Raw genomic sequence first — 14,875 nt, 5'->3', positions numbered from 1 at the left:
CCTTGTTTTAGTGTTTTCATATTAGTGTAGAAAATCCTTCTAGATTGTGGCTCTGCAATAATCCCGCCTTTCTTTATTATAATATAAAGTTGCTGCTGTTTCAGAGATTCAATGCTGATGTGATGAGATTATCGCGTTGACACGATCAATATGCTAGAAGTGTGGTAACTTATTTGCATAGCCAGTGGAGCTGCTATTTCCTGTGAAATCTGAAGGTTTGCATATAGTTACTTTTATTTTAATTTACTGCCCTGCTGAGGCTCATGCTGAGTTACCCTTTTTGGCTAACGCTTGTTTGGCACTACAGCAGAGCGAGTGTGGGCACAGAAAAATATAAAAAAGAACACTAACTCCAAAGGTAGAGAGCAAGCGAAGAGAAAACAGTCGTCAAATTGCTGTGTTGGAAGAATAACCAACATAAAGAAGAATTTTAGTTATAAAAAGTTAAGTATAGCATTTGATTCATGGCGATAAACAGCAAATTGTTGTGGTAGTCAGAATAGTATATTAAACATTAGTAGCTCAGCATTTAGTAAGGCTTCTTGGACACATGCAATATTGACAAGTTTCAGAGAAAAATTAAACTGTTAAACAACGTGAAGGAGTTTCTCAGAAAACTTGTAAATCTGAAAACGAAACAGATTAGCCAGTTGTTTTGTTTTGCATGCTTTTGTACAAATATACTATCCTCTAGTCCTTCCTGCTAGCCAGGATATTGCAATTTACAAGAATCCTGGGCTTGACTCTTTCATTGACCAGGATTTGTGTTGACCTCACAAATGCTAGCTCCGGAATGGGGCCAGCTGGCAAAGTTGTAGAATAGCATGGTATGCCTATATGTGATGCGAGGAAACATGTTCAGATCAGTGCTTTGTGTTTCCAAGATATAATATTGGGCTTTAATTTATATTGCAGCTCTTTTAGAGCGGATTTAATTTTCACGGTACCAAGGAACATCTAAAATGATCTGAATTCAGGCCTGTAAGTGTCCTATGATGTGACTGTTTTTGAAACATGAGTTGCTTTAACTGGACACCACCTTTAGCTTAGAATTTCTTTTCTTGTTAGAAATTTTAATGTTCATAGCTTTTTAAAAAAATTTAACGTCTATTCAACATATAAGAACTTTAAATTTAGGTTATAGGTATTCATTTGCTGTAACTTCCCAAAAATAGACTAATGGCCAGTAAATATAAAAGGGGCTGTTATTGGTAATAGACTAGTAGTTACTTAAAGGGATTGGAAAATATCATGTAATTATTTCAGATTGTAGGAAGTTTGCCAAATTTTATTTTTTTGGAAGGACAGTTGTGGAAAAGAATATCACCTGTTATGCAAATGCATTTATACACTTCATGCAACAATACTGTTCAGTTACTATTAAGTAATTATCAAGTGAGGACACTGTTTTCTAGGGGGTTTGCCACTTGTGTGGAATAATTCGTAAGTGTTATAGGTTATTGTAAATATAATATCCGTTGTTTGATCTTCCCTTGCTGTTCTGCTTTCCAAGCTGTATTCCTTTTCCTTCAGAAAATGGTTGGGCATAGGTGAGGCAGATGAATGCAGGAGCAACGCCAATGTACACGTATCAAATGACTTGGATCCTGCATTTGATTACAGAGTTGTTTTTGGCATGAAAACAGGACATTGCTGAGGAATTTTTCAAGCTGTATCATTAAGGCAAACTACTTGTTCTGTTTAATTCTTTTGTGTGAAAAATTAGTTGTTTTTCACTGTAAGTAAACCTCTTCTGAGTTTTGTGACCTTACTCTGCATAGTAGTAATGGCAGCCGTCTTGCTGAAAGTGAAGTCATGGAAGATACCAGTTCTGAAGAAGCCAAATATAAAACCAAGTCAGCTGCTCTCCTATTTATTTTTTGTAAAATCTTAATGATGATTTTCTGAACACAAGTTTATTTAATATTTAAAGGTTTTTTGATAAGCTAACTTTAAGCATCAGGGAACGGGTTTAGTCTTCCCTTGCGCTCACGCAAAAGTTCTAAATCTGCTTTAATCTTAATTGTATCAAAAGAAACTTTTAAAAAATGTGTTTACATATAAAGTCCAAGTCTAATGTACAATCATTATAAAAGCAGAATGGTAACTGGCTCAGTCTTGTAGTGAACTCTTGAATAACAATGCCATCAAACTGCAGCATTTTTTCAGCTGAGATGGCTGCCACCAACAGTGGATCAGATATAGCAGTTGTAAAAAGATCTGGAATTGGAATAGCCATTGATATTTTGTTTTCAGGTACATTCCTCAGTTTATAGTGAACTTTGAAACAAAAAATTGAAGACTGCTTGTTTGAGCAAAATGAAAAGTTTGTGTAAATTAAGATTTTCCCATGAATGTGAATAATTAAAGACTTGAAGAAAATATGCTATTTGGTGCAGACTGTCAGAGGAGTTCATACTTTGCCTCATTTCTCTTTGATTTCTTTATGCCACTTTAATAAGCTTTCCTGTGTACACAAACAATAGGTTCATTTGGACTTGTTTCATTGTCCTGGCATTCCCTCTGCAAGAGAGGTGTAAACAAGGTGCAGACAAACATTTCCAGATTGTCTGTTTCAGAAAGCTGACACTTTGCTTATTCATTCATATGCATGTTTAATGTCATACACACCATTAGAGCAAGTAACCAGATATTACATTAGGAATATTACACTGCAGAATTTAAGGTGGAACTATTAAATAAAGCTCTATGATTGCTTGTGCTCCCAGCCCAGGGTATAAAGGGCCAGAGCCACCTTGACCCCCCCCTCATTCCTTTTCACTGCAGTGATCAATAGTCAGAGTGTGTGTGTGTGCTTGTCACACTTTTCCATTATTCTCCTTCTCTTTCTGTACATGTTTAGTTACTCATTGTGATAGTGGTGTTTTTTTGGGAATCTTTGTTTTTATGTATATTTTTCTCTTGGCTTTAAGCTCAGTACTGGGGCATGCCTAAATATCTGGGATTTTAGTGCTCTTCTGATGTAGTCGTTCTGTAAGTCAGCAACCCTCATTATATGTGTTTAAAGCAGTGGTTTTCGAACCTTTTTTTTCGCGGACCACTTGAAAATTGCTGAGTGTTTTGGCAGACCACTTAATGATCTTTCTAAATGTTGTTTGTACCATTAGCTAACTATTGTAAAGCGCTTTGGATAAAAGCGATATATTAAAAAAAAAAGTAATTGGTTTTTCTACAAATAAAAGCAACTCATATTTTAATATCAGTAGTCTTACCTTTTTAATGCAATGGATGTGCCCTCTCTCCCCCGCTGTTGGGGCTGGGAAGGAGGGGGGTGGAGTTGTCTCTCCCCCACCACAGCAGCCACAGAGCTGAGGGAGATTTAAGACTAAGATGGTTTGGGACGTTTGACTGTGGTGTAACCTGATGGTGGCAGCTCTGTGCTCCACTCAGGAACTTTGTATATGAGGCCTTGGACTCCATCTCAAAGTGCACTGCTGAATGTGGTGGATTCCCTTCAGAGGGAACCGAAGAGAAGGTGTTCTCCTCTTGTACTGCATAATCACCATAAGTTCGAAGCAGCCCTCTTCCTCTTCAAAAACCAGGTCCTCAATGGAGACTCATAGGAGGAAATCTGGTACCAAGATTAGAGCTCAGCCTGCTCCACATAGGCACCCTGCAGTATTTCATTCGTCCTCTAGCAATATAGTCATTGACTCTGGCACCTTGTTTGGTACAGTTGAGACCAACTACATTGCTAGGGACATTCTGCATTGACTTTGTCTGTGTTACACCTATGCTTTTGGTACCTGTGACACCTGAAGCTTATGCAGTGGCCAGGGACCTTCTTTGCCTCTCAGTCCTGGATTCCCCACTGATACAGGAGGAAGTTCCGATGCTCACCCTGTTTCACAAGCCCTACTACTGTCTCCTTTTGTGGCACCCGCTTTTTTTGGCGCTGTCAGATTCTGGTTGTGTGCGTGGGTGCCATTGAACTCTAGAAGCTCAAAAGTGAAGCAGAGCAGGTGTACGGTACCTTCTGTGGGAAAGCCGCTGATGTTTCCTCTGGTACTGATCCCATCTCATCGGTCCAGGTTCCAGTACTGCACTGCCTTGCCCTTCAAACTACTCTTCAGAATTAGAAATGGGATCTCAAAGCATAGTATCCCGTCACACAGGATCAAGAGCCTGTTCTCATTCTTCCTCTCATAAGTCAAGATCTCAGTATCGTGATTTTTGTAGAATCATGTCCAGGGACAGGATGTCTTCGGGTTGGGCCCTGGTATCGTACCAATTTTAACAATGGCCCTTTGGGAGTCCACTGTGTGTTCCTCCAAACTCCAGATCCTCATTGGCTAGACTGTGTAGCATTTGATCACCATCAAGACACCATATTTTGCCCTGTGCCAAACTTGGTACTGAGTCAGGTACGTAGTTAGAAGATGTTTCTCTCAGTGTCTGATCCTTCTGGTGCAGAAATAAAGCAGAAAACAGATCAGACATTACAGTGCAGCCCTTCCATAGTTCCTCCTCATCACCAGGTGAGGCTACTATCTGAGTCATCCTTTCTGATTCCTGATATAACAAAACATACCAGGAACTTATGATAAAGGTAGCCACCTCTCTGGGAATTCAAGTAGAACTGGTCCAGGGCAATTCTCACAAGTTAAAGGATATTTTGCATACTATAGGACCTTCTAGAATGGCTTTACCTATTAATAATGTTTTCTTGGAGCATACCAAAATCCTTTGGCAAACTCTCCTCTCTGACACCCACTGCCAAGAGGCCTGAGAAAAGGTGCAAATACCCTCTCAGGGCCGTGGGTACTTTTATTCACACCCAACTGCAGGATCTTTGGTGGCCATGGTTAATGTAAATGCAAGACAAGGACACTCTAAATCTACTCCTAAAGACAAAAACACGAAGAAATGGGATTTGTTTGGAAGGAAGGTTTATTCATTATCAGGATTACAGTTGAAAATTGCTAACTACCAGACTCTTGTTTGCTTGTTATGATTACTCCAATAGGGCCTCGGTGCTAAAATTCCTTGACATGTTGCCAGGCTGAGAAGGAATACAGAGCACTTATCAGTAAGGCTACATTTTAGTCATGGGTATTTTTAGTAAAAGTCACGGGCAGTAAACAAAAATTCACAGCCTGTGACCTGTCCATGACTTTTTTACTATATATCCCTGACTAAAACTTGGGGGCGGGGGGAAGGGAAAGACCTTGGGTGATGGCCGGGGGGTACTGCTGCGGGTGCTTGGGGGAGGCGGGGGAGGGAACGCAGCTCGGAGGGGAGGGGGGCACCACCACGGGTGCCTTTGAACAACTGAACCTATCTTAGAGAAGAGAGATGAAGAACTTTATTCTCTAGAAAATTTTCAAGCAACCCTAAGGTTTTTGGCCTTTATACTCCAGGCCCACAGAGAAAGCAGTTCCATCTTCAAATCCAGGATTGATATCAGTGTTACCCTGTTAGCCCCATCAATTGAGGAAAGGCCATAAGACTCACGGAAGAAGACCACCATCTCTTCCTCTTCTGCTAACTCCAAACAGACAGCTTAGATGCTACAGACTATCAACTCCTTGGTTAAGGTCAGCGAACCCCTCATTTTGACTTCTCGTACCTTTTGGCAATAGGTTGTCCCAATTCCTAAGTAAGTGCTTAGATCCATCTGATCAGTGGGTTCTAATCATGGTGGAACTGGGATATACTCTGCAGGTCACTTCTATCTCTCCTTCACATCCTTCTCCTATCCCTTTTCAGGGACTCCTGAGACTGTACTAATTCAAGATGTTCAGTCACTGTTACAGTTAAGGTCCGTAGAGGAAGTGTCTCCTCATCATCAGAAGAAAGGATTCTGTTCCTATTTTGATTAAGAAAATAAGTCCAAGGAAGGCCTCAGACCTATTTTTAGACCTACAGAAGCTCAACAAATACATAAGTTAAGTTTCATATGGTTACCCTAGCACGTATTATTCTATCTGTAGACTACGATTGCTTTGTTGTCCTTGATTTAAAGGATGCTTGCTTCCATGTAGTCATTCAGTAGAGTCACAGTAGATTCTTACAGTTAGTTGTAGGAGACATTCATTATAAGTTTACACTCCTCTTCTTTGGTCTTCAGTCCCTTGAGTTTTCACAAAGAGGATGGCAGTGGTTGCAGCACATCTCTGAAGGATAGCTGTCCAGGTATACACATCTGGATGAGTGCCTGGTTTGAGATTGGTCCAGACAACAAGTACTAGTGGCCACTGAGAAGATTCAGTTCAGCAGTCCCAAATGAAAGAGAATCAACAAGGAGAAACCTGTTCTACCTGTACAGAGAATCAGATTCAGAGGAGTAGTTCTCAATTTGACCTGAGACAGTATTTATCTCAAGCCAGGCTTCAGGAGATATTGGACCCATGCGAAGACTTAAAGGCATGTCCTCATATGACAGTTAGCAATAGTCTGAAGCTTGTAGGTCACATGCAGTGTGTACATATGTGACTCATCATGCTAGACTTCACCTCAGAACCATGCAGAAATGATTGAAATCTGTCTGCTGTCCCTCTTATCTGCTGGAGAAGTTGACTCGTACCAAGAAGTGTCTTGACGTCCCTGGACTGGTGGATGGACCCTGCCAGTGTATGCAGTGGGGTTCCTTTTGCCCAAATTGTGCCCTCCATTACCCAAGTTGTGGGTGATTCATTTCTTGGTTGGGGAAGCTCATGTAGAGAACTTTGAGACTCAGGGTCTCTGGTCAGTGTAGGATTCCTGCACTCCAGTGTTTTTGGAGCTTTGAGCTGTTCACCTGGCCTGTAAAATTTCCTCCCCACGTCAAAGGTTGTTCAGTACAGGTGCCCACAGACAACACAATTGCAGTGTTTTATCTAAACAAGCAGGAAGGAACTCAGTCAGACTCCCTTTCCTGAGAAGGAAAGAGCCTCTGGTCTTCCTACATCTACATCAGGAATGAGATAATGCTAAAAGCGTCTTGGTTTCCTAGATCTCAGAACTATCTAGCATACCATTTTTCTCCAGATCATTCAGCAGAGACCATAAGTCATCCCTCAGCCTGACAGAAGAGGAAATGTCATCAGTTCTGTTCAAGAATAGGTCACAACCTTGCACACACACAAAATGGGAAATGACTGCCTAGGAAGGAGTATTGCGGAAGGCGATCTGGGGGTCATAGTGGCTCACAAGCTAAATATGAGTGAACAGTGTAACACTGTTGCAAAAAACCAAACATCATTCTGGGATGTATTAGCAGGAGTATTATAAGCAAGACATGAGAAGTAATTCTTCTGCTCTACTCTGCGCTGATTAGGCTCAACTGGAGTATTGTGTCCAGTTCTGGGTGCCACATTTCAGGAAAGATGTGGACAAATTGTAGAGAGTTCAGAGAAGAGCAACAAAAATTATTAAAGATCTAGAAAACATGACCTATGAGGGAAGATTGAAAAAAATGGGTTTTAGTCTGGAGAAGAGAAGACTGAGGGGACATGACAGTTTTAAGTACATAAAAGGTTGTTAGAAGGAGGAGGGAGAAAAATTGTTGTTGTTAACCTCTGAGGGTAGGACAAGAAGCAATGGACTTAAATTGCAGCAAGCTAAATATGGTTTAGGCTGAACATTAGGAAAATCTTCCTAACTGTGAGGGTGGTTAAGCAATAGAATAAAATTGCCTAGGGAGGCTGTGGAATCTCTGTCATTGGGGATTTTTAAGAGCAGGTCGGACAAACACCTGTCAGGGATGGTCTAGATAATACTTAGTCCTGCCTTGAGTGCATGGGACTGGACTAGATGACCCCTCGAGGTCCCTTCCAGTTCTGAGAGTTTGAGTCTAACCCAGTCGGGCTACTGTTCTGGAAGGGGAAACTTTTTTTTTCTTATATGCTTCCCTCCTCCATCCCTATGGTGCTGAGAGTTTTGAGCAAGTTTAGACAGGATTGTGCATAATAATTTTTATAGTGCCATCCTGGCCTTGTCAGGATTGGTTCTCAGATCTGTTGAGCCTTTCAATCCAGGATCCTGTAATGCTCCCTCAGGTCTTGGATGTAGTTTTGCAGGACCACGACAATTCCAGCCCTCTCAGAATACACATGACTGCATAGATGCTCTGTGGTTAATTCCCCAGGAAGCTGTCTGTTCGAGCTGGAAATCTTCTATACCTTCCCCAGGAAATTGCTGATGGAAGAGATTCCCAGTGTGGTTCCAGCAGAAAGAAACCTTTCCTTCACAGGCTCCCATTCAGTGTATACCTCCTTCACCTAAAAGACCAAGGACTTTGCAAGTTCACTGAGAGTTCATCTGGCAAATATCTTCACATTGCTTCCACGTGTGCCGGGAAGATTTTTTTTCCCCCCCAACCATGTGACTGTTAGGTTCTTGAAAGGTTTGGATGGGTTCTTTCGATCTATTTGATACACCACACCATCCTGGGGTCTGAGTTTGGTTATTTTGATTTTAATGGAGCCTATTTTTGAACCTATGTCTGGGTTTTTTCTTTTCTCTCAGTGAAGGTAACATTCCTGGTAGCTATCACTTTAGTTGGGAGGGTAGTAGAACTTCAGGCTTTGATGGGTGATCCTCTTTTACATGGTGTCTTATAAAGAGAGTTTGTTTGCATTGACACCCCATATTGCTTACCAAAGTGGCATCGATTTTTTTTTTTTAATCTCAATCAGACTGTATATTTACCAATCTCTTTTCTGAAGCCTCATTCTCACAGAGCTGAGGAAAATGTCATACTTTGGATGTTCTCAGGGTGTTAGCCTTTTTCCTAAATGAGATTAAAGAGTTGAACATCTTTCTGCAATTTTGCCTCTTTTGCTGACAGGATGAAGGGCAACCTGTCACTTTGCAGAGGATCTCTTTCTGGATCTCCTCCTGTATTTGTCTGTGCTATGATATTCTAATGTTCCACTGCCTCAGAGTTTTAGCACACACTGCAATATCACAAGCATCATTGGCTGCTGCTTTTTTTTTTTTAAAGGGCATCTCACTTGCAAGGCCATGACTTAGTCGGTTCATACTTTCACCGTCATTATGCTTTCTCCCAGGCCTTGAGACTATGCTAGATTTGGGAAAGTAGTATTGCAGTCCTTGTTTAGGTAGGCTCTGGAACTGCTTATGAGTTGCCTAAAGTGGAATGGGTGAGTGCAAGCACTCGAAGGAAAAAAAGGTTGCATACCTGTTGTTCTTTGAGATGTGTGGCGCATGTTCCTTCCATGGCCCTTCATCAGAGTCACAGCCAATACTGGTCTCCAGTGTGAAGGGACTTTGGGGTTGCTCTGCCCCTTCATGCTGTTGGCTAGCAACATGAGTGTGCAGAGGGCACAGTGCTGCTTTGATGGGTTTCATTATGTGAAAAAATTCTCCGCTTCAGTTGACTGGCACGTGAACATACCTAAAGTGGAACTGATATGTGCATCACCTCTCAAAGGACAATTACCAAAGAGGTATGTCACTATTTTATTGCAGTCAGAAGCTGGTCAGGGAGGGGCACTGTGCTAGAACCACAGAGTGCTAACAAGCTTTACCTTCAGACTGTACTAGATTGACTGTCTGTAGTCCATTCAAACAGTTTTTGATCTGTAACTGTATGGCTGATAACTGTGGCACAGAAATGTTTTGAAGGTGTTTCAGTGAGAAATCTAGCACCTGCATAATTTTGGCTTCTAAATATAGAAGAGACATAAACTAACATTGTGAGACCCTTTGAGTCTACATGGGTGTGAGGTGCATTTGAGTTAAAACCCAACATGTACAGTAGAACTTTAGAATTACAAACACCTCGGGAATGGAGGTTGATTGTAACTCTGAACACAATGTTGTGGTGGTTCTTTCAAAAGTTTACAACATAATGCAGTTTTGAAACATACTATGCAGATGAAGCTGCTGCTTTTAACTCTCAGTTGAAATGAAAAAAGCAGAGAAATTTTTACCTTGTCAATTTTTTTAAACTCTCCCTCCCCTTTTTTGTGGTTTATGCTTAACACAGTTCTGTACTGTGTAGTATTTGCTTTTTTGTCTCTGCTGCCTGACTGTTCCAAATGGGGTGTGGGGTTGACTGGTCAGTTCGTAACTCTGAGATTCCACTAACTTTTTTTTCCCATCAGCTTTTTTTCCCAATAGCAGTATCATGGAAATATGAAAACTAACAGTTGAACTGACGTACTGAGTTTTTGTATTGAGGAGGATATAATCTTGAAAACAATGCATAACTTGCAATTCATGAAGTAAAACCAATACAGGGAATGGAAAATGCAGTTTTCTCTACAGATTGTACAATCAAAACGGTTTAATATTAGACTTTGACTTAGTTGAGTTCTTAATTGAAGTAGAGACGTTCATAGACATAGTGATACAAGTTCAAAGTTTGTGTGAATTTAGCTCTGCTACTTCAGTTACTGTTAATGAAAGTTGAACAGTTAAATGGTTGTATGATGCACTGTGGCTGGTTCTTCCCAAAAATTGATCAGTGGCAAACTTATTTTAGAGGTGCTAAGTATGCATTAGGCTTAGAGTAGGTCATGACTGAGTTTAAACAGAAGCCAGGGATTAGAATGGGAGTGGCATACAAAGCACTACTTTTCTGGTTGCTCAAGTCCAGTGTGAGGCCTTAATTGAAACTGTCTTCATTTTGTTTACAGGGATAGTTGTCACATAGTGTCATCCATCCCATTTTGCAGTTTGAGGAGGGCAAGGTCTGCGCCAGCATGGAGACAGAATCTCCTCTTCATTAGAGAAAAAAGTAATTTTTTTTTTAAAAATCACTGTAATGTGGAAATCAGGATTGGAGTACATATCTTTAAAAAGCCTGCCAACAAACGTAGTTTCTGCACTGGCATTTTTCTGATTTTTCTCATAGCAGCTATTGACCTGAACAATATTAAACAAATAGGCTTAAACAGCTTATGTATACTCTTAAACCATACTCAGTATGCTGTTTAGTGTATGCCACCTTAACAAAACTATCTACCTGGCTGGTGCAACGGAGTAAAGCAAATCCACACCATTCTAGCTTTACCTATCAGCATATTTAACCCCTGAAATGAGGGACTTTGGACAATTAAATGCTACCTTTTCTATACTGTTGTACTCATACTGACTTTTCTTGTCTGATTCTTCTAGCTATTGTCAGCCTTTGTGTTCCATTTCCCTACTTCCGCCCTCTTCCTTCCCCATACCTTTATCATTCCAGTGTTCTCTTTGTACTGTGGAAGAGGAGCTAGGTAAAGATGTCAAGTCTGTACAACCTTCAGAAGACTATGAAGCAATAAACAGTATTTCATCTTTGGAATCTGTTTGTGAAGTTTTCAGCTTAAATTGAAGGAGAGCCTAAAATCTGAAGCCCATTTTCATTTCCTCTTGGGAAACCCTATTCCTGCATTTAACAAAAAAAAAAAAAAAAGTTGCTTAAGCATTAATCAGGATGTTTGCCTAAAAGTACGCTATCCTTTTAATAAAACTTATGGTATAGTATGCAACCATTATGTTCTAATAATATTTTCTAATTATTTATAGCTTTCTGCCCAACACAACTTACTTCAAGAAGTGCACAATGACAGAACGTGGAATTAAATGGGCTTGTGAGTATTGTACATATGAAAATTGGCCATCTGCAATTAAGTGTACCATGTGCCGTGCTCAGAGGCCTAGTGGAACAATTATTACAGAAGATCCATTCAAAAGTGGTTCAAGTGAAGTCGGTAGAGATTGGGATCCTACAAGCATTGAAGGAGGAAGCAGCCCTTTGATATGTCCAGATTCTAGTGCAAGACCAAGGGTTAAATCTTCTTACAGTATGGAAAGTGCAAATAAATGGTCATGCCACATGTGCACGTACTTGAACTGGCCAAGAGCGATAAGATGTACTCAGTGCTTGTCCCAGCGTAGGACCAGGAGCCCCACAGAATCTCCTCAGTCTTCAGGGTCTGGTTCAAGATCAGTCCCCTTTTCTGTTGATCCTTGTGAAGAGTACAATGATAGAAATAAACTGAACACGAGGGTACAGCACTGGACTTGTTCTGTATGTACATATGAAAACTGGGCTAAGGCCAAGAAATGTGTGGTATGTGATCATCCCAGACCTAACAACATTGAAGCAATAGAACTGGCAGACACAGAAGAGGCTTCTTCAATCATAAATGAGCAAGACAGAGCTCGATGGAGGGGAAGCTGCAGTAGCGGTAATAGCCAAAGAAGATCTCCTCCTACAACCAAACGTGAATCAGAAGTGAAAATGGACTTCCAAAGAATTGAATTGGCTGGAGCTGTTGGCAGCAAGGAGGAACTTGAAGTTGACTTCAAAAAACTAAAGCAAATAAAAAATAGAATGAAAAAGACTGATTGGCTATTTCTAAATGCTTGTGTGGGTAAGTTGTCTGTCTCTTGTTATATTGTGATAGTATGTGGAGGGGAATGGAAAGTAAAAAAACCACAAACTTACAACGTGTAAACAAGCTCTCAACATGCAGTTTTGTAGTAATAATATAATTTCACTTCACAACTGCACTTAAGTGAACTGAATGTTACAGTTCCTGAAATAACTTAGTGGTGATGAATCGGGAAGTATCTGCAAACTTGACAGAATTTGGCAAGTTATCTTCGAGATAAGTAGAGCCATTTTGTGTGTGACTAGTTGCATGAGCTCTTCTGACTTTATGGGAGTTGATACAGAATAGCTGCTGAATCTGTTATATAGATTTATTATCTAAGAAAAATCAAAGAACCAACTTGTGCGCACAATAGTGTGAAAAATGCTCTACCTGTGTAAAATTGCTGCTCTGTTTACTGTTACAAGATGTACCAGTAGAATCACCAGATGTAGCTTGGAAATATTTTGTAAACAGTGTAGAGCTTGTATCAGCACAAGACGCTCAGTCAGTTGTTAAAAATAACACACATATGTAGCTCCAAGAAGCTGCATGCGTAATATTGACCTTGAAAATGTTGTGTTAATATTTACATGATCATGTTAACAAGATTTCTGAAAGAGTCTTATATACCCAACTGACTTCAGAAATTCAGATACCAATTTTGTTTTGTATTTTAGTGCTTTCCTAAGGAAATTCTGGATAATGCTCCCAATGCTGTTAAAGAACAGAGACATGAGAGCAGGGTTTTCTCCAGTTATTGACCTTGTGAGTTAATTTTTGTGATGTAACTGCCCGGAAGCAGAAATTTGAGGCTTATGCATAGGAGTAGGTTAAATGCTTGAAATTTACAATGACTTTGGAGTAGGACATTTCTTTTGAAATTCCAGCTCTTAACAATGTTTGTCTCATACCATTCCTTGATTTGTCATGAAGCGACTTTATTGCACTTGGCATTGTTCAAGAACTGATTTGTGAAACACCATTATGTAATCTATTTGGCTGCAAGTGAATGTTCTTATTATGTACATGGATATGTGCATTTCAGTCAGCTAAAAGATACAGTGCTCTCCTTTGATGGGTAAAGAGTTCCATGCATAGACTTAAAGCATTTATGTCCTCCTTTTGAAAGGAGGTAGATTCCTCTCTTTATTCTTTCAAATGATGGTGGCCATTAAAATGTATACTGGCCATGTTTTTCCCCCATAGTCACTTCTTTTCACCATTCCTTTTCCTTCCTCAAATGGAACAGGTAAAAGATTTTTTTTTTCCCTTGCATGCCCTTCATGTACAGAGTTATTGTTAGAGATCCTTTGTTTGCCCTGTGGATGTCTAGTTAGCTTTTTAATGCCATCTTATTAGATGTCAGATTAGTGAAATAGGATTTTTTTTTTCCTTTGTGATGTCTGAAAGATAGAAAAAATGTCCTCTGGGATATTCTGCAGTATTTGTATTTTCCTTGTATTCTGAGATTTGAAATATTAAATACTTGAAAAGTTTGTTCCAGAATAGCGATAACTAAATTGCTGTCTGGTGCAAAACTGCAAAAACAATTATAGAATATCCTGTACATACACTACTTTGTGTAAGGCAATAGTAATTTGCTTGTTTCTTGAATTACTTAAATATGAATGTATTTTGAAGGTGCCTTGTTTTAATAAGTAATTTAATCAGTAAAGGATCAGAGTGACCAAAACATCAGATTTACTCTAAGAGATACATTAAGTAAACATGAAGCTTTAAAGCTTCTGGGGGAATCCAGAATGCCAATTGTGAGTAGCATGTGCTGAACTTTGCAGGTCTCATGATGAAGATTTCATGGATTTTTCCCCTGAGATACTTCTTTAAAAGGTAATACCTTCATATGGAGGCCAATAGTTATATCTTTTGCAATTTAAAAAAAGTTGCATTTTATGTATTTTGGATTTAATCATATTATATAGAACATATGAAAAATGCTAATATAAAGCTTATTTCATCCAGAGAAAACCACTTCTTAAAGACACAGATAACTATTACTGATAAAATATCACACTTCTGCTTCTCTTGCAGTTCAGTTCCATTCTAACTCCTCAACATTATGAAAGTATTTGAACAAATTTAATTAAGGGCTTGTATATATTAGGAAAGTTGAATCGGTTTAAATCAATTTAAAATCTATTTAGTTAAACTGGTGTAACCCCCTAATATAATTGCACTTAAACTAGTTTAACCCTTGCTTAACTTATCAATGCAAGCTAATATACTTACAAATGAAGCTAAACTTATTTGAGTTAAATTGATTTAAGTGCACCCATGTTAGAGGTTTGCACCAATTTAACTAGATCAATGTATTTAAACTAGTGCAACGGTTCTGAGTTATACCATGTTTTAACCAAAGATATAGAAATACGGCAATGAAATAAAATTTTCAAACAAAATTTAAATGTGCAAGAGGGAAACCCATTTTCTTCCCCTTTTGCTGGTCATGTTTAATATCCTGTGTACCAACTGCTTTGTCTGAAGGTCCCCCAGGGCTTGAAAATGGTAATGACTGATTTTTA

General features: G+C 39.5%; 1 protein-coding gene across 2 annotated transcripts in view; it reads left to right on the top strand.

Moving 5' to 3' along the window:
• Positions 1-14,875, top strand: part of ZRANB1 (zinc finger RANBP2-type containing 1) — a 69,572-nt gene that overhangs the window by 17,300 nt on the left and 37,397 nt on the right. Inside the window, exons 2-3 of one of the 2 annotated variants that reach the window (XM_045025963.1) lie at positions 10,608-10,708; positions 11,482-12,332. In XM_045025963.1, coding sequence (XP_044881898.1) covers positions 11,519-12,332 — 814 coding nt within the window. In that variant the 5' untranslated portion in view covers positions 10,608-10,708; positions 11,482-11,518. The remainder of the gene's footprint in view (positions 1-10,607; positions 10,709-11,481; positions 12,333-14,875) is intronic. The other variant, XM_045025964.1, reaches the window with a different exon arrangement.

Source organism: Mauremys mutica, chromosome 7, assembly GCF_020497125.1.
Source record: "Mauremys mutica isolate MM-2020 ecotype Southern chromosome 7, ASM2049712v1, whole genome shotgun sequence".
In the NCBI taxonomy this organism is placed as follows: Eukaryota; Metazoa; Chordata; order Testudines; family Geoemydidae; genus Mauremys; species Mauremys mutica.
The sequence above is the reverse complement of the archived record's forward strand: the minus strand, read 5'-3'. Positions and strand labels throughout refer to the sequence as shown.